The sequence below is a fragment of the Gouania willdenowi genome, chromosome 3, assembly GCF_900634775.1.
Source record: "Gouania willdenowi chromosome 3, fGouWil2.1, whole genome shotgun sequence".
Taxonomy (NCBI): Eukaryota; Metazoa; Chordata; class Actinopteri; order Blenniiformes; family Gobiesocidae; genus Gouania; species Gouania willdenowi.
This window is the reverse complement of record NC_041046.1, coordinates 8,064,255-8,083,859: the sequence shown is the minus strand read 5'-3', so window position 1 is coordinate 8,083,859 and position 19,605 is coordinate 8,064,255. Positions and strand designations below refer to the sequence as shown.

The 19,605-nt window shown below is 38.5% G+C and overlaps 1 protein-coding gene across 2 annotated transcripts in view; it reads left to right on the top strand.

Annotated features, from left to right (window-relative positions):
• LOC114461294 (AT-rich interactive domain-containing protein 3B-like) overlaps positions 1–19,605 on the top strand; it is a 92,612-nt gene that overhangs the window by 37,780 nt on the left and 35,227 nt on the right. For both annotated transcript variants that reach the window (XM_028443278.1, XM_028443277.1), the window contains exons 3-4: positions 5,757–5,831; positions 6,878–6,950. In XM_028443278.1, the coding sequence (XP_028299079.1) occupies positions 5,757–5,831; positions 6,878–6,950 (148 nt within the window). The remainder of the gene's footprint in view (positions 1–5,756; positions 5,832–6,877; positions 6,951–19,605) is intronic.

Below are 19,605 nucleotides of genomic sequence, written 5' to 3'. Positions count from 1 at the left end.
AGAGCCACAGAGAGGAAACATGGGCCGCTTAAACATATGAAGCCTTCTGTTCAACACACACACACACACACACACACACACACACACACACACACACACACACACACACACACACACACACACACACACACACACACACACACACACACGTGCAGTCAATGCACATGCACGGACACAGAAAACATGTCTAATCCCATTGTTGAATATTCTAATTTCATTTGAGGTAAAGGGGATTTTAATCTGCACATACCAGGGTTGGTGTCAATTACCTTTTTCAGTTACATTTATGTTTTCAATTATCCATGTTCAATTATAATTCAATTACGCTTACAGTGACCAGCATTTTTTCCACTTACAATTAAATTACAATCATTTTTTATCCTCAGAAAATGAATTACAATTTTGTTCTCAATGACTAAAGTTCAAATACAGTTAATCACAATTACTGAGCCTGAAATAAATAACCTAATAAAAGTTGACCTCCTTCTTGTGTTAGCTTTCTGTTAGCATCTCTTATGCTAACGGGTCCTAAATCAGCTGTAAAATACACTAAAAACAAATATGTAATTTATTTAATTTCTATTGGGTACCTTGTTAGACTTCCTAATCAATGAAAATATAAACTTTATTAAATATTTTAAATGGTAAAATGTTGGAAAGCTTGATATGAAAACATATTTTAATAATTGTTAACTACATACAGTATGTGTAAAACTGTACATACAACTGTAACTTGGTTCCCCAGTTTTGCGTCGAATTATAATTGACAATTTTATAGTGATTACAATTATAAAGTCAATTATCTGTACTCAATTACAATTTTATTACAATTGCAAAATGAACACATTTTTAAAATTGCAATTATAATTATGCCACATTTCTAATTATTATCAATTACGCAATTACAATTATAATTGACCCAACCCTGGCACATACAGTATAGTGCTAATGCTTAAGTTTTCAAATAATGTCCTTTTTTAAACATTACCCGAGTAATAAAATTGTAGTAAATATTAGATAACTTGTCGTATTTGCTACTACTGTATATAAATAAAGTTGAATGAAATAATTTTTCGAGCGGATAGTTCTGGAAAAAGTGATGCATGTATCCAATTGGCTATCTACTTGTGGGATTGGATGGGATGTGGGAGATTGTGTTTTTAAAGGAGTCATTTCAGGGTGGAGACGAGCGCTGGGAAATGATGAAGGGGCTGAATGATCATAAGTAGCGGCTTCAGCGCTTTGCCATACACGATAACCTGACGAAAAGCAACATAGTGTTAACATTCCTCTGCTGACCATGGTCCCGACTCAAGACCAAACATGTCTATTCATGGTTAACAGCTCCCATGTCATCATTATTTAGCTCTTTTTGTACATGTATAAAAAGGCCTGTCACTATGATGTGCGCCCATGCTTTTAATCAACAGAGCATGACTACGACTTGCATTGGAAGACACTTATAATTAAATGCATGTAAATAAACACAGCTTCTAATTAAATGTATTATTTTATTTATAGCTTGGATTGTCTGGTTTTTATGGAGTGCAAAAGAGCTCCCACCAACTAAAGTGATGCTAAAAAAAGACATTATTACTGCTTGTTAGAGCAAACCTCATATAAATGTGGATTTAGGTAATTTGTGTGGTGCAACAAAGCAAAGATCAAGCCAATCTTTCTTATCCATTTTCCTAACTTAAGATTATTGCTTCTTTGTATGGATTTTGGTATATTTCTCATGATAATGCCTGCTTCATGGCTTTACTAGCCTATTGTATAATTCTATGTCATGTTTTTTTTTTTTTTTGCTTCAAGTATCAGATAAGCACTGGGTCCAGCAATAAAAATGCATAGGTGAACAATATTATCTGATATTTTGCCACTAACACACACTTATATTTATTCATTTGCAAAAGAGGTTATTGTAACAGAGGAATGAAGCCAAATCCTCAAATTGGAATCACAGAAAAAAGAAGAAAAAAAATTAAAAACATAAGAGAGGAAAACTTGAATAATAATTGCAGTAATATTTGAACCTAGTGTTTGAATTCATCCAAAATCTCTGTACTCAGCAGCCACTCATGTTATGCAGCAGTCCCCTATATAATCCTCTTTGCTCTACAACAACAACAACAACACATCTGTAGAATGGCTTATTCTGCTGGTCTTTAAGGGACAGACTTTATATCTTGTAAAAAAAATGCTTTATAGCTTTCTACTCATTGAGCCACTACTACGACTATTACACTCCTTCAAACTGCTGAGATGAATATGTTCAAATTTAACGTCCGAATTCAACCATTTTTGATTTTAGTTGTAGTCTGAGCCCTATCACCAAGTAGTAGATTTAAATGTATTTATAACAAGAGCACTAAGGGAGCTCGTACGTCCACCAAATCTCCTTTTTTTCCAGATATTTACAGTGATCCTGGTCATGGTACCATGATCATTCCCAATTACTAACCAGGCATGAGGTCAATTAAAAAAGAGATATTAATCTTTCAATCATTATATTGATCAGTAAAGTAGTTATTGGGTAAAGTTATTTTTAGCAACACATCATCTGCACACCTACTGGTGTCGTCGGTGCACCTCAATTCATGCACTTTCCCAGCACTGCATTTGTGCACACTTGTTTGTGGGTGTGCATGTGCTTCATGATTCACAAATTCACGGCTAGTCCTGCAGAAGCAGTCGTGTACAACTTTGGAGTTACATCTGATACTTTGAGCGAGTAGCTGAATGTGCACAATGTACCAGTGATCCTACACAAACCACTCCTTCCCTGTTTATTACTTTAATAAATATTTTGTCTATTCTGACTAAAGACGAGTTATCTTTTTTCTTTAAAAGAATACTGAATATATATGTTTAATGTTTATAGTTTTTGAAGGATGAAAAGTTATACCAGCCACACACACTTTTATTTATAATATTCCCATAGTCACACACACTCATATAAAGCCAACCAAAAGATATTTTTTTCCCATGCAGTTTATTGGCTTTTTGTTCAGTTATCATATGTGAGATTACTCAATGTTGACCTCTGGGCCACAGAACAGGGAACATTGAGCTTGTATAAATGGTGCCACTTACAAAGTGTTTCTTTTTCCACTATGTAAAAGCAAGCATGTGGGACTATACAAGTCTGCAATGTCAATTATCTTCTCTTATAATCATTTATAATGGTTAAAGATTAACTGAAGTGGTCAGATTGTGTACAAGGTCCATAAGGCCTATAGATGAACCATAATGTATATTTACCCTGACATGATGAACCTTTTGTAATCTCTCTCACATATTATTGCTAGTGCATAAGTTGACAGTAAAACTGTGTTTGATAAGAAGAGAGCTGCTTGTCAATTACTTTTCAACACTTCACAACATTTAAGTGGTGCACGTTAATTGTGTATACTTTTTTTTCGTTTTTTGTTTATGCAGATTTAAAGTTATACTTAAGCACAATTTATTTTTCTACAATGAAATAACTAGGGTTAAGGTTAGGAATAATAACCTAAACACCTGAAAATTTGCATGCGTTATTTGACTGCCAACGCATTAACAACAGTGCGGAAGACCGCCCAGTTTAAATTAGAATTAAGGATTTGCACACAGAAGCACAAAACCACACAGAGAAGTAAGAGAGTGACACCACACGCAATATGAAATGTTGGATGTCTTTGTGAAAGGAGGAAGGACACGATTTCAAATTACAGCAAAAAAAAAAAAACACTGCAGCCTGGAGAGATTTAACATAATTTTATTAATTCAGAGTTAAAATTTTAGGTGTCTGACAGAGAGATATAAGGTGTAGGGAAATCTCTTTTTTTGTTATTTTCCCATTTTGTAAATTAAATGTATTTATTTTTTAATCCAGATTGAGACAAAGGATGATAATGCAATCCTTCATGGCATTCAGTCAGTTTCCTCTCATTCACTCCTGCACGCAGCCAACGTGCATAAAGCTGAGTTAACACGTGGTCAACAAATGTGCAAGAATAGTTCCCGCAAATCAGATGCATGTTAAATCACATTGCATGTGCTAAATAACCTAATTGTAATTCTTCCTTCAAATATTTTGTGTCATTTGGATGGCAAATGTGCTAAATAGATTACACAAGTTATTTTGCATGTTTCCATCCATCCATCAATTTTCTGACCCACTTGTTCCTGTTTTTCAGGGTTGCGGGGGTCTGCTGGTGCCCATCTATTTTGCATGTTTAACAGACTTAATCCTGATTGTGTTGGGTTAGCACAATGCCAGTGTTTGTTGCACATTTTTAAAAAAAGAAAAAGTTGTAGTTTGTGAGGTTTTGTAAAAGTCTGTAAAACTTTATAGAACTGCATGCTGTTAATATGTGACAAGTTGCTCTTTCCGCTGTGAAATAGCACCCTTTATAGTTGAGTTTTGAGGTGAAATTGTCAGATGAACTGAAGTTGTTCTTTTGTTCTGAGCAATACAAATACAATAAAATAAAATTGTTTATTATTCTGTTATTTAGATTTTCATTTCAATTGGTTATTTTATGTGTTTGTACAGAATAAGAAAAGTTTGTTCTTCAGTCAAAGTTAATGGGAGACATTTTTTTCTGACGTCTTTTTTCTAAGAACACAATATTTAAAGTTGTGAAAACTAGATTTCTAATTAGTGAACTTGAGTTAAAAAGTTGTTATTCAGACCAGTAATTGCCCTCTTTTTATTTGTAACTAAAGCTATTACCTCGGACACACCATCTGCAGCCCTGTCTTCAAGTTGATGGCCGATGAGTATTTGTTTAGGTGAGCCCAGAAGTTGACAACCGTTACACATACAGAGAGTGAGAGGGTGAAAATGACTTGCTCTCAGGGGCCTTGACAACCTTTGGCCTTCTGGCTCTCGTTTCAGACCCTGTAATTGTCACTGACCAATAGGCTTCTGGTTGAAACTAGACCTCAGGCTGCAGCTATTAACGTAACCCCCCCCCCCCCCCATCCTGAACGGATCTTGTTTTGATTCCTGATGCTTTTATAGGTTTTGTCTTTAGGAGACATTCCTGGTCGGCACATACCATACACCCCTTTCTGCCCTTATTTTCCTTCCTTCCCGTCTTGTGGGGCCATGAACCCCCCCGCCCCCCACCCCTGCATTCACAAACAACACACAGTGGTGATCAACCTTTGCACATGTGTGCAGGCTAAAGCTACTGACCAGCCCCCGCTACATTTGGTCCTTCCTGACAGCCACCTATACTCCATGAACTTGGCCACCCGTCACAGCTGCGTTCAGATTGAAGGTTGGGGGGGCGCTTGTATCCAGCTGGGTCGGAAGACATGGGTGGGGGCAGGGTAGACCCAGATGCAGATGGTTTAGGTCAAATGGAGATGTTTGAGGATAAAGGGGAGGGGAATATAGAAGCTCAGGGGCACAATAACTCCAGAGGATACACCCCCCAACCCCTGGAAAAAACGCATTCTTGGAGTTTGAGTACACATACACTGTTGTTTGTGTTGACAGGATTTGAGTTTACTCAGATTTTCTGTGCTTGATATCATTTTTTAACCCAGAGTCAAGGTCATGAAGGGATTTTTGCTTTCTAAAAGAAAATCAAATGGTGGGAAAAAAACCCCCAAAGAGCACAGGTCTACTCATTAGTTCAGCCCCAGATCAGTTCTCAATTTTCTTTCTTAGCTAAGGTTTCAGGACTGATCCACACAAGTTGAATGTGTTTGTCATTCCCCTTCCTGTTGGTTTACTGTGTTCTCATTGTGTTTTGCAGAATGGCAACGCGGGATGGCCTGATGAGGCTGACAGTAGCAGAGGAAGAGGAGAGGCCTCCAGAGATTTTGCGAAGGTAAAGACCTAAAAGAATCCCCAAAGGTTTCAGTAATGAAACAACCAAAGGAAAAGCAAAAAAAATACTAGAACTTCTCTTCCTTTTGGAAGATGGAAAATGTGCACATGTTAACCTTTTGAAACATTCTCCAAATGTAGAGCTATAAATACATCCAGCATGACCTTGAAACTTCAAGCTGGCTTCAAAGCAACGGCACCGATAAAGACAGAAGGTCATTGCCTCTTGTTGCCCCATCTCATCTGTTAACGTTGTACCTGACTACAGCAGACGGATTAGTTAGCCTTTGAAAAATAAATCCTGATAAAATGTACACAGAGAATGTATCTACTGATTTAATAGAAATTGGCGCTGGCTGTCTACGCGTGAAATATGCATTAAAAAAAGGAAATTATGCTAAAAAACTTATACAAAGCACATTTTAGAGACTTTTGTGGTACAACTGTTCATTAATAGGTGGCAGAGTGAGTAAACCTCATTGAAAACAAAAGAGAGTATAAAGGTGGACAACACTGGTAACAATGGCTACGTTTACATGAGAGCTTTAGTTCAGAATGACAGTTTAATGCTCTTTTAAACTGACCTTGTAAACACTTAATTCTGAATAAAAATGGAAATTCCGAATTCAACTTAAATCCAAATTAGGTGGCTGGTTTATTCCGATTGTAATTCAAAGTTAAATAATTCCTCAGTCATGTAAACTCTTGATTCTGCTTTATGTTAATTCCGGTCCAGTTCGGCGCTGGTGACGACATAATTCAAGATGGCCTCCCGGACTTGAGCCGTGACTATTTATTTAATAAAAGCCTTAAAATAAAATAAAACCAAATAAAGGTGGACAACACAGGTGACAATGACGGTGAAACTAACTGATTATCATGAATGTCATGTTTGTTTCTGAGCCATTGTATTAGCCCAGCATTGAAGTTCCACACTTAAAAAAGTGAACCCCTGTATTTGACCTAATCAACAGATCACGACACTCAAAAGATTGCAAATTGAAGGCAAAACACTAAACCCGAATACTTCTTTGTTTTATGTGACAGCTGTATGAGCTGGACAATGACCCGAAAAGGAAGGAGTTTTTAGATGATCTCTTTACCTTCATGCAGAAAAGAGGTAAGCCTACTTTTCACCATCTGTTGTTACACCTCATCTGTATAGACGTTATTTTAAACATTGAAAAAAAAAAGCATTGTTTTTAACTGAGTCATTAAACAAGTCAAGGAAAATGTCTCACTCTCTGCCCATGGGCTTAAAGAAAATACCAAACTACTTCCATTTTGTTAGAGCCATTTCCTGTCTTGCTGTGCAGAGGGTTGGCTCCTTTTCTAAAGCTATCTGGAATTTCACTGTAGACTTATTACTGTTGGGCCTGGATAACAAATGAATTGTTTGTGGCTTGATATGTTGTAGCATTAGTTAAAAAAAAAAAAAAAAAAAGCACCTCTTGTGTATAGTGTGGCTTTCCATTTCAGCATGGTGATTAAATAAGAACCTGCCACCTGAACATAGGTTACACAGTGCTGACTTAATCAGCTAGCGATGGCAACCAAATCTGTGTTTATACTGTCGTCTATCATAGGCGACACAAAGGGGAGTTTTTTTTTTTTTTAAACCAAAGCCAGTAAAAACTTGGCAGGAAGAACATTTGTTTTGAGGTGTTTGTATAGTCTCTGCTGCCTGCAGGGGTGGTATCACTCTACACTTTGACACACACACACAGGCACGCACACACACACACACACACACGCACACACACACCTGTTTTTCTGTGTAAAAGCAATAGGATCTCAGGGTTGCCATAAGAGCGGAAATGCAAACAGGGTCAAAGACCTTCACATAAAACCCCAAAGAAATGCTTCTAAGAAGAGAGCACATTGTTGGCTTGGTGGTCATCAGAGACTGGGAATGGATCAGAACCCTTTGCTTGTGAAGGGCCATAAAACTGTGTAATGTGTACTTGTTTTAATAAAGTTAAATGAAATACTTGAATGGCCCAACCTAAGGGTATATACTTTTTCTTGGCAAATGTGTTTGCCTTCGATTCCCTCTAATTGCGGGAAACAGAATTAGTAAATTTTGTTATTATGTAGTTTTTCTTCTTATTCAAAAAAATCCCCACCAAATGACCCTACTTGTTTTGGGGAAAATAAGCATTTCAGCAAATATTTGTTATTCTAAAGCATGTGACTTAATGTCTAACAAGTGTCGCAAAAACACACAGCCATGTCAAATCTCATGCTACAAAATCTCGTGATTTCAGCGCCTGCTTTCGGAGCTCTTTGACAATAGAGAAATATGAAAATAATAACAGTAGATAATATCAATGTTTTGAGCATGTTTGGCCCGATTTTAGGATGTTTACTAGCAAATAATAACAAATCAATTGGGGAAATTTAAAATTTGACGTGAAGTTTGTATTGGCTAGCTATGGCTTTGGAGACATTACCAAAGTGTCTAAACATCTCTAGTGACTGATTTCCTCACTTGGTGTAAAAAATCTTTCGCCCCTTCCCCCATTTGCCACACCCGTAAAGAAATTCCAAGATATTTCACAATCACTTCAAAAACTTATGCTGTAACTCACACCATCTCGGCTAGAAATCCTTCACTAATTTTCCCTCTCAGGACTAAATGCTTTTGTGGTTTCAGCAGGAACAATCTGTCTTGGTTGATTCATTATCAAAGCCAAGTACGTCTGGCAGTAGCAACTTTTTAGTCGGCCAACAGCCACAGGTTTCAGCTGACCCTGTGCTTTTACACGGCTTAGCAGACCTTTATGACCGTGGCTGCTAATGCACTTAGGCTTCTATCAGAAAAACCTGTTCTCCCCAACCAGCGACATGTCTTAAGCAATGCCTCCCAAGGTGATTTACAATGTTTATCACAGTAGCACATAGATGACATGATGTTTTGGCAGCCTGTGATGGGTGATGGTCTATGACTGCGTGTGGTTTTCATACTTCAATTTGTTTTGTCATTGGCTGTAAAGAGTAATACCATATGTATTGGAAAATGCATGTGAAGCATAGTCTGTTTTGTCAGGCTGTGACAGATGATCATTCATGCATACTCTTTGCGAATTTCCCCATGAGCATCGACTTATACTCATTTGCTACCAAACACAGGAGCGGCTCCTAAGTTTGTCTGGTCAGGTCCTTGCACCCGGAGGTCTTGTTTGTAGGGTGATGAATTAAGACGAGGCAGAGAGGGAGGAGGCACTGTGTCTGTCAAGGCCCTGTTAGCATCTCTGTCCAGTGGCAGATGCATGGAGTGGTTGGTTGACCCCTTACTCGTGCTGGTCAGATGAAGAAATCCATCATGCTGACTAAAATGGCCCCTGACAACAGATAACTGACTGATTACAGTGTATTATGTTGCTTTATTTTAACTCTGCTTTTACTGATGAACAACAAACCTGAGGTGGACAAAAAAAAAATATTTAATGCCCTTTAACATCAAGTACATAAAACATTAAATGGGTTTACTGGTTACTATGATTGGTGTTCCCTTTTCTTATTTATGTAGGGTTGGACTTGTTAAGCCGAGTTACTTTTCCAAAGTGAATTATAGTGAGTGTAACTGAGATACCCCAGCTTGGATCAAGTTCCTGCTCACCGTCACCTGTAGTGATGGTGGTTTTGGAGTGGAGTCACATAAAGATAATTATAACTAGTGCTGTCACATAATTAAAGTATTTAATCGCATGATTAATTTTTTTTCGCGCAATCTTTGTATTAAGGATGCAGATATCTATTGTTTTTTTCTCGTTCCTTGAAATCTAAACTTGAATTAAACCAAGTCATTTGTAGCCACTGCCAGGTGCTAAGCTAGAGATATCCCTTAGGAGTGAGCCAAACTACAAAACCACAACAACATCATCAAGTATGATCTTTGACTTCCATGTAATCGTTTCAGCGAGCAAGATTTATTTTTTTCTTCTTTTTGAATAGTATTTTAAGTTGAGATTTTGTTTATTCAGACAAGGTTTTGTCAAGTGAAACAAAGACTAGCAGTTGACTGTTGAAACATGTCAGGAGATAAAAAAATGTCCTGAAAAACCTCGTCCGAATAAACAAAACCTCAACTTAACATGGTCTTTGCGTTTTTAACTAGCTAACTGCAGAGTATGCATATAGCTAAGGCAGTGTCAAACACTGTTATGTAGGAACAGGAGTACAGAATAGACTGTGAGCAGTGCACTGAAGATGTTCAATAGGTAGAAGTCTCTTGGATGCATTATATTTATTGTACCATACTATCTGTGACAAGTGTGCTTACTATATCTTACTCTATCCTACCTTCAACGCTGCTAATGACTGAGACCATAGTTAAAACTTGTGTGTAAACAATCCCCAAATTATTCATCCTCAATATTTGTCATTCCCCCACCTTCTGTGACTCCTGTTTGCAGGCAGTTGCAAAAAACTCTCCACTTACCCTACAGGTGATGCTGACACTATCTTGAGTAGGTATATGCAAAAGCTTTAGTACGAATCTACATGTCGTCCATTTGTTATCCCTCCAGACTTTTTTTGGCTGTCAAAGATTCTCCCTTCGAGTAGGATGACGAAAATTCAATGACGTAGATCGGGAACTTTGTCCTTTGTTATTTGTGACTCAATTGATAAAATGCCACCAGGTACATTATACGGGTCGGCTTCTCCTGCTAACATGGCGGTGTAAACAAAGGTAGTCTTGTGACGTATGGAGCTCTTTTCCTCTTCTGACGCACACTGAAAACTGCACTTCACCCCCATTCATGGCGCGCATGCGCTACATCGCACGAAAACAACAACTACCATTCCCACACATGTTAGGCCTCAACTTCCCATAATGCATCATTATTTAAGGGACAATTTTATATTCTGCTCGCAATGCATCATGGGGCGGTTGAGTATGACTAGTGTGCCCACCGTGCATACTGAAAAAATGTCCCGATATAGTATATATCTGGGTATTTCTCACATACTATCCAATGTGATCACACTACATATAGTAATTTTGACGTCAGACTTAGTATGTGTAGTTCATTAGTATGCGATTTCAAACACAGCCAATCACTCTCACTAACCTCCGTCGTTGCTGCCTCCACAGGTCGGCAAAGGAATTGTGTGTGGACTGTAAACAGGCTCTAGTGGGTAGACTAAATGTCTGGATGTGATGATATTAGCTGTGTGGTTCTAGTTTCAGACTGGACTGAAATGTCAGGCGGACAGTCGCACAGTTTTTGCACTTTATAAAGGAAAACTTGCCCTTACTTGTTTCTTGTTGTTTATTTTTTGTATATGTGTTCAGTTTGAAACTTCAGATACATTTTCATTTAATAAATAATAGTAATAATAATAAATTATATAAACATTTTTCTTTTTTCTTTCCTTTTCACAAATATCGTATCGATACCCAATATCATCCATTGTATAATATCTTAAACTTTGTTTATTGTCCCATCACTACCAGATAGTATATCTAAAACTCTGTACTTGCCATTTAATTCTAATTGTTGAACTAAACTCTGTGTTGGGTTAAGGTTAGCCAAACCAAATAAGAGCCATCATCGGTATTCAATAGTTTGTGCCCGTAGTCATTTCTACGCCATACATTTCTGAACTCAGCTTTCTCACACTATTAGGAACTAATCAAGCTCTGCAATGTGTGACTATCAAACACAGACTATGGGAAGCGTGACACCAGCAATGTCCACAGTGCTCTCTACAGCTGTTCACACATTAACTGGGCCCCTTGACTCCACTCCCAGTGGGCGGAGTCATCTTTAATTTTTTTTTTAGAGTTTTATCGAAACGAGTTAATTTATTTCATAAACATCCCAGTTTAAAATCTGACCAATAGAATTGCAAGAGGCTTCAGGATGAATGGCTGTCATGTGTTAAATTGAACATGAGAAACTGCTGTATAATCTCAGTCTAATTTCAGTGCCACTAATGTAAGGTCTTCACTCCTCCTTTTAGATTAGAGGCCCTTGGCTGACATCTGCTGTTTCTCACAACTGTAATTTGAATCAATGCCAATTGCATAGGCAAATTTCCTTTTCTCTGATTGGGCCAAGGGTACAATGCGTGAGCCTAGCCAAGCGCTCCTTCATTGTACCCTCTAATTACTGTAAATTAATGCATCCATTTATTTTACCATAGCCTGATAAGAGTATTGCACTCATTCGGTAATCAAAAATCCCTTAAAAGGCTTTAAAGACAAAATTGCTGTCATTATTAGGATCAAGCTATCAAGATTATTTCAAAGCGTGTACTAAGTGGTAGTGTAGTTATGAAATGATAACGTTGGATTCTTTCTTTTTTTTAAGCTAGAAGCAACATTAAAACCAGTTGAAGAGACAAATGGTGAAGTGCTTTTCCTACCTTGGCATGGGCGAGGGGGGGGTGGGGTCTCTGAGCTTTGAGAGGAAAGCAGTTGGCGGAAGGAAAAACTTACAGGGATGCCCATTTCCTGCCAGGGTGCTTAAAAACAGGCGTGTATGTCTGCGTGTGTTAATGGTGGAGGAATTCTAGCAGCTGTTCTACTGTGGTGTACGTAAAGGGGCCCATTGATGTATTTACATTACAAATAATGCTAAAGACATGCACATCAGTTGCTTTTTACCTCCTCTGCCTTGTGTCCCCTCTCTACTGAACCATAATGCTGCATTGGTTGACTTTGTGCACCACTTTTCCATCATTGGAGCTGCTACTTGTAGTTTGTAACCTGAGCTAGTCCTTATCCAGCATGAGAATCTTGTGCGTTAGCCATTTTTCCGTAGATGAAACATTAGCTAATGGCCTAACATGTACATGTAATGTGAATGTATCGATGCTGCTCACGTTGATTGTGGGTGGACAATGTTGGCTGTATGAGTTACGCTGACATCATTGTTCATTACATCCATTACAGACTTTCTAATCACACCCCCGTCCCCCCCCCCACCACACACACATGCCGATTGATGCCATTAACCACCTCATAGGTTTCGATTAGACAGATGGGCAGATGTTTTGTTTTGGTTTTGACACCTCCCCGCTCGCTTTGTTATTAGGGATCTGGGTACTGAGGTAAAGAGGGTTGGAAAGCAAGCGAGGGCTGTGGGATCTACGGGGAGCACATAAGAGGGGGTAGATGAGGAAAACGAAGGAGTGATGCAGCCAACTGCCTGTCCCGCTGTCCACTTGAGAATGATTAATGGCTCTCGAATGTGATGGACACAGAGAGAGGAGAGAGAGAGTGAGAGAGAGAGGAGCTAAAATCACCAGTCGGGTTGGGGGAAGGACCAGAGCTGAAGACAAGTGTTTGCCTTCCTTCCTTTCCTTTCTCAGCAGAAAGCCCCACACGTTGCAGTCAGCAACAGTTATCACACTGTGACCCCTTTATTGTGAAGTTAGCTCAGGCTTAGAAGGGACACCATGGTGTGCTATCACTGCTTTAAAGCTATTTTAGAGGGAAAAGCCCTACGTAATAGATTAAGGGCTTGTTAATAGTAATAACGGGTAAGAAGGGACTTGTCTCTCTGCCATTTAGGCTGCAGCAGTCCTGATGGCATCCTTGATCTTAAGCTTTATTAAATTAGTGGGCAACAGGAAGGAAATATTTAGAAACCAGCACAGTTCTATGGATGAACAAAAACATTATTTTCTTGTCTGATCAATGCAGGTTAATTACAATATATTCCAATACATTTTCATATTTACAGGACTTTTTTTTTTTAGTATTTTTGACTATTTACCCATTTCATAACATTTTATAGTCATCTTACAACAAATAGTGAACTGTTTGAAATACTCACCACTAGGACTGGGTGATATGGACCAAAACTCATATCTCAATATTTGTTTCTCAAAATGACGATACACGATATAATCTTGATAATTTTATTTCAAATTAATTCTGAACAAAAAGACAATTCTGGGGTTAAATTGGCTGATGCATACAGTAAATGCCACACGAACACATTATTAACAAACAGCTGTACAACATATTTTTTTAATCCTTGTTTATTTGTATTATAATGTATCTTTTATCTATGTAAAGGGATTTGTGATTATATGTCTGAAAAGCATTATATAAATAACATTTATTTACAATATGTGCCACTTTTGGCTTTTTTTTCTATATGGGACAGCACGTGTGAGTGAGTTCTGTAGTGTAAAACAAGTATTTTCATACAAAATAAGCCATAAAAAAATATAGATACCAATATAGGCGATATTGTGATTTTTTTATTTCGCCAAAACAGAAAACTTGATATATCGCCCAGCCCTAGTATCCAAAACAAAGATGATTTTATTACATTCTTGGGAAATGTTGCAGTAAATGTTTATTTCTGTTTTTTCACTTTGATTTATTTTTACTTTGTAATTTATTTAATTTTTTAAATCAGTGTTATTTACCTGAGAGCAACATCCACTATATCCTTAACAGCTTAAACATTTTGAGCAATGTAATCAAAGTTACAACATCAATATTGATTTTTTATATTGGTTAAAGGGAAGTCACGATTCAATTCAAATCTCTTCAGTATTTTATCTACTTCAGTCAGTGTAACCTTACCCCCTCTGATCAAACGATCAAGAAAAAAATCTGATCCGATAAGAAGATGTAGTGTGAGGGTGGAGCTGGATTTGCGTCTGTGGTGTGGGAAAAGTGGCCTCCCAGCAGGACATTAGAGGAAGTTCCCCAACTGTAACCCAGAGACTGAGAGCTCTGTCCACACCAATTATACCATGAATGGGCTCTGGGGGATCCATGTATGCATTATATTACTCCCCCGGTTGGCTTCACACTGGTCCTCGTAACAGGCAGGCCCTCTGCACAAACACCACGCCACAATAGGAACATTCTCTGGCTCTTTGATATTGCCTCGTTTTCTTTTAGCCAACACTCCACAACTTCTGGAAAGTGGCGGCACCTGGTCACTTTAACAACAACAACACAAGGCAATGCCTGCATATGGGGTCAAATCAGATGAAGTGTTGGGGTTCTCGTCAATGAAAACTGCTTTTAGACCACTTTTCAGAAGTACGTTCTAATTTTTGTCAGAAAATATATAAAATTATAGAAAGTGACAACAAAAGTGCACAAAAAGACAATACAAACACAAAAAATACTCTGCACACCCACAGTACTCACAAACAAGCAAATGGACAACATAAGTACAGAAAAATTACTCCAAAAAACACTAAATGACAGCTCATAATCTTCATGTATACAATATGTTTCCAAAAAACATATATTTTATGGGAAAAATACACAAAAAAAACAACAGATGCACAAAATTTCTCACAACAAGCAAGACAACAACAAACATTCATACAATGACAGAAAAACACAGAATTATTATACAAACTTTGTTCTTTCCTGTATTAATGCTCAGATTGCTCATTATTCTAAATGCTGACATGAATGTTGATCATGTGACCCTCCGATCACACAAGCACATTTTTGTGGCCCCGCTGTGATAAAAGTTGCCTACCTCTGTTCTATAATTGAGGGACTCGTTTGCTGTGGATGCAGCATTCAAATGGTACAAGGAATATCCCATTTTGTCGTCTTTTGTTTTGCTTTCAGTTACCACCCCTTCCTCCTTTTCTGCCCCCATCAGATTCCCCTTCCCCCCTCTGTTTATTGTGCTACAGTTACAACCACTGAAATTTGATAACACCATGGGGGATAGAGGTGGGGAGCTGCACTATGGCCTGCTTACTGAGGCCGGTAGGGGGGTCAAGAGGAGGAGTGGCTGGATTAAGGGGGCCTCCTGTCCTACAGGGGATGATTAATGATCTCCAAATAAGTGGGGGGGGCAGCCCTTTTTTTTTTGATGGGACAATCCTGATGGACAGCAGACAAGGGAGTGACCGTCGCATGTCTGTACGTGTGAAAACAGAGGGATAAGGCCAATGAAGGATGAGGGAGACGGACGTGGAGGCCACTGAAGGAGTTGAGGCCAGACAGGGTGGCAGGGTGACTAAGCTGAGGTTAAAGGAGACGTCTGTAAGGTTTGTATAGGAACCTTTTTCATTGACAGTACCAACACCGCTTCTTAAAGAACTGTAGTGACCTTTTCCCAGCGCGACATACAGGGACACACAAACATAAACAGAGAAGTAACCAGACCACTGTGACTGCTAAATAAAGCACACCTATGCAGAGCTGGTGGTGAGCTTCTTGAACCCCTGCAAAATCCAGTTTCTCCTCAATAAAGTGGTAATATACATCAACCTTATGTTTTGTTGATTTTAGAGCTGGGCGATATATTGAGATTCAAGAAATTTCTAGTTTTTTATTTTGAGGATATAAAAAATGACATTATCGCCTATATTGATATATTTTTATAGCTTATTTTGTTTCAAAATACTTGTTTTAGGAGTCGCTGCTTTCACTATATCTCAGAACAGCATAAAAAGCACAGTTAGACGGATTTCTTAGTACGTCACAACCCAGACCTTCATCTAAAGAAGACGCACTACAGGACTTACTCACACGTGCTGTCCCTAAGTTAGAGGAGAAACATAAAGTTGAACACATTGATCAGCTGTTTGTTAATAAATGTGCCTGTGAGGCATTTTGCATCAGTAAATTTAACCCAGAATTGTCTTTCTGGTCAGACGTCATTTGAAATAATATTATCGAGATTCATGTCGTTTATCGCTTTTTTGAGGCAAAATATATCGATATGAGTTTTGGCCTAGCTCTAGTTGTTCATTCTACGCACTTTAAAGCTGCTAGTACCCACAATATTTTTTATTAAATGAAATCATAGTGTATGCCTCAAAGATCAATAAATCAGTTGCTCCAAAAAGTAAGAGAAAAGGCCAAAATGTTTGCTCAAGTTTCGTCCATTGCATTCTTGGATGTGGACTCCTGTAGACGGATGCATACAAGTGTTATTACTTCATTCTTATCATGATTTTTCTTGTGAAGACACCGCAAAAGTGACTTCCCAACACATTTCTGGTTCTTTTACGGACTGAAAGTTGTGGCAAATTAATGGCGGATGTTTGTTTTTGATTTACACAGAAAGATCCAAATCAGTGAGGCGACATCAAAGGAAATACCAGGAACAAACTAGAACATCAATTGTTGTCAAGCAAATCACTGTCCTCGTCTGACGAAAAATACAAGAAATCGCTGTGAGAATGAAGTAAAAATAATTCCACATCCCACAATGCAACAGGTGAAACTTTTCTGAAAATGTCAATAACTGCTTGGGTGGCAGCTTTAATTTTTAACCAACAAAAGGCAAATATAGTTAGTCCAATGTATAACTTCATTATCCAAATAAGTTAACTTGATTTTGAACACTGATGAAACAGGGTTTAACTCTGCTGGTGTTGGCTCCTCTGGCCACGTTTTATGGGTCAGACGGTCCAGATGTCATGGCTATGTTGCCTGAAGCAGAAAGGATAGCTTTTTTACAATGTACCGGTTAACCATCCCCAAACTCATTTAGATGGGCTCTATATCTTGTTGGGAAAGAGCACTTTTTCTAATCATAAAACGCTGCCCACAGTAAATATTTCCAGTCACAATTTTTCTTTTTGAAAACAGTCACGATTGTTATCAGCTGGCTGTACATTCACTGTAAGAGTTTATAATTGTATTAGCTAAACACTTAAACACTGCTGGAACCTTGACAGCACAAACAACAACGCATAGTAGAGGTTAGATTGGGCCAAAAAAATCTAGCCCGACCCCGGCCCACGGGCATAAAGCCCGACCCGACCCATTAACTTAAATTGTAAGCCCGAGCCCGAAGCAAACCCGACGTAAATTATTATTTTATTGAACGTATTGCTGCTGGAAGATTAGTTGCACGATGCCTTGCACTCTGCCCAACAGTTATTATAATGGCGTGACTTTAACCGTTATCACAGTTTTACAGGCTTTAATGGAGGACGTAGTAACTCGCCAAAAATAAACAAACACACAAAGAACCGTCTTACGCGTCATACACTCACACTACCGTGGGAACAGAATTGTTCACTCTTATCCTCGCTTATGCCCACCCTTTTCCCAGCCTCCCAGCCAATCAACACCCAGAACACATGTAAACAAAGACACACGTTGGCAGAGAAAGCTGCACGTGACCATGATGCCTTCACGACCATGGGAAATCTCAGTATCAGTTAACCACTGAGTACACACAACTGGAACATAACCAGAACATAGAACCCAGTCCGTTACAGTATGCAGATTAGACTGGGCGGCCCGTGCGTGTAGCGCGGGCCTGACTGAAGCATGCAATCATATTTGTTCCCTGCGCTCCAGCAGCAAGTGAGGAATGAGCAAAATAAGTAAATAATAATATTAATAATAATAATAATAATATTCAGAAAATGTGAATGCTGAACAACTAACTAAACGCAACACAACACGTCAATACCCCGTCCCACCACTAGCAGAAATCACTTTAGTTTAATAAAAAAATAATATTAATGTAATAGAGATTAAAGTAAAAAATGACAGCTGAACTGAGCGGGAAAATAAGGCCGAACTTGCACACACGGTTACTAAAGTGCTGCAGACTAAGGCCATGTGTATCGTGTCCGTAGTGCTGAACTAATGCCAGCGTTTCCTGTTAAGGCTTTTTTTCAAATGGTCGAGCTAGCGCTAAATGTTTCCGTTTGCGACCAACATGAGTTGTGAAAGTCAGGACCCCATCACCACAAAGTAACTTTTCTGCCTTCTATTGTGGTGGCTGGTTCAAATCAAGCATGACCGAGGCTTTCAGCTTCAAAGAATGGCAGAAAGTTCCTTGTGTGAGTTTCTGAGCGATGATGCTGCACCAGTCGGTGTGCTCTGGCCATCAACGTCACATTTGAACTCACTCGTCCCTACTTTGCTCTGCTGGCAAGTAGGTGCAAGAAATCGTACCTGAAGTACCCACTAGTACCAACTTTCGCTCAATATAATGGAGAAACTCCAGTATGTTGCAGTGCCAAGTAGATGCTGTCATTGGAAACGAGCCAATAGATACACACGTGTAGTTAATTTACCTTTTTCAAGCACATTGTCAGTTGGCTGAATTTAAGATAATTTAAGACAGTGTTTCTCAAACTTTTTTGGCTCAAGTACCCCTTTTTTCTTAAATCTGAATCCTAGTACCCGCTTTGTCCGACTACAACATTTTGCTTAGAAAACTAATTAAAAACACCAATAGAGCATAATGATGCAATGAACGAGTGTTAACATACATTTTAAAGAATCTCATTTTGTAAATAACTGGAAAGAAACAGTAAATGGTTCCCAACCTTTTTTGGATCGTGACCCAATTTTGATATCAAGACTTTCTGGCGAACCCAAAGACATAAAGTTGTTGATCAAGGTTTTTTTTTGCTACATTTTAGTTTACCTAGATTTAAATTTCACAAAGTGAAAGTACATAAATGCAAATAATAATTAAAAAAAATGTAAATGTATTTTCCTCTCGCTCTCTCTCTCTCTCTCTCTCTCTCTCTCTCTCTCCTTGTAATGCCATAGCTTACACGTACCCCCATTTGAGAAACACTGATCTAAGAAATATACAAGTCGTTAACAAGCCATACCCTCAGGAAAAGATGGAAGCCCACGTTCCCGTCTATACTGTTTCCAACCACTTCTTTCTATTCATCTCTCCATCTCATCTCTTCTATTAGAAGAGGCCAAGTCCTTCCCCCTCTTTCATTTAAGATTCTGTGGTTGGATTATTGGTATTTTCAAAGGCTGACAATATGTTTGCTGAACCACACCCATTGACAAGCAAATTAGAGCCCATCCTTCAAGAAGGCAT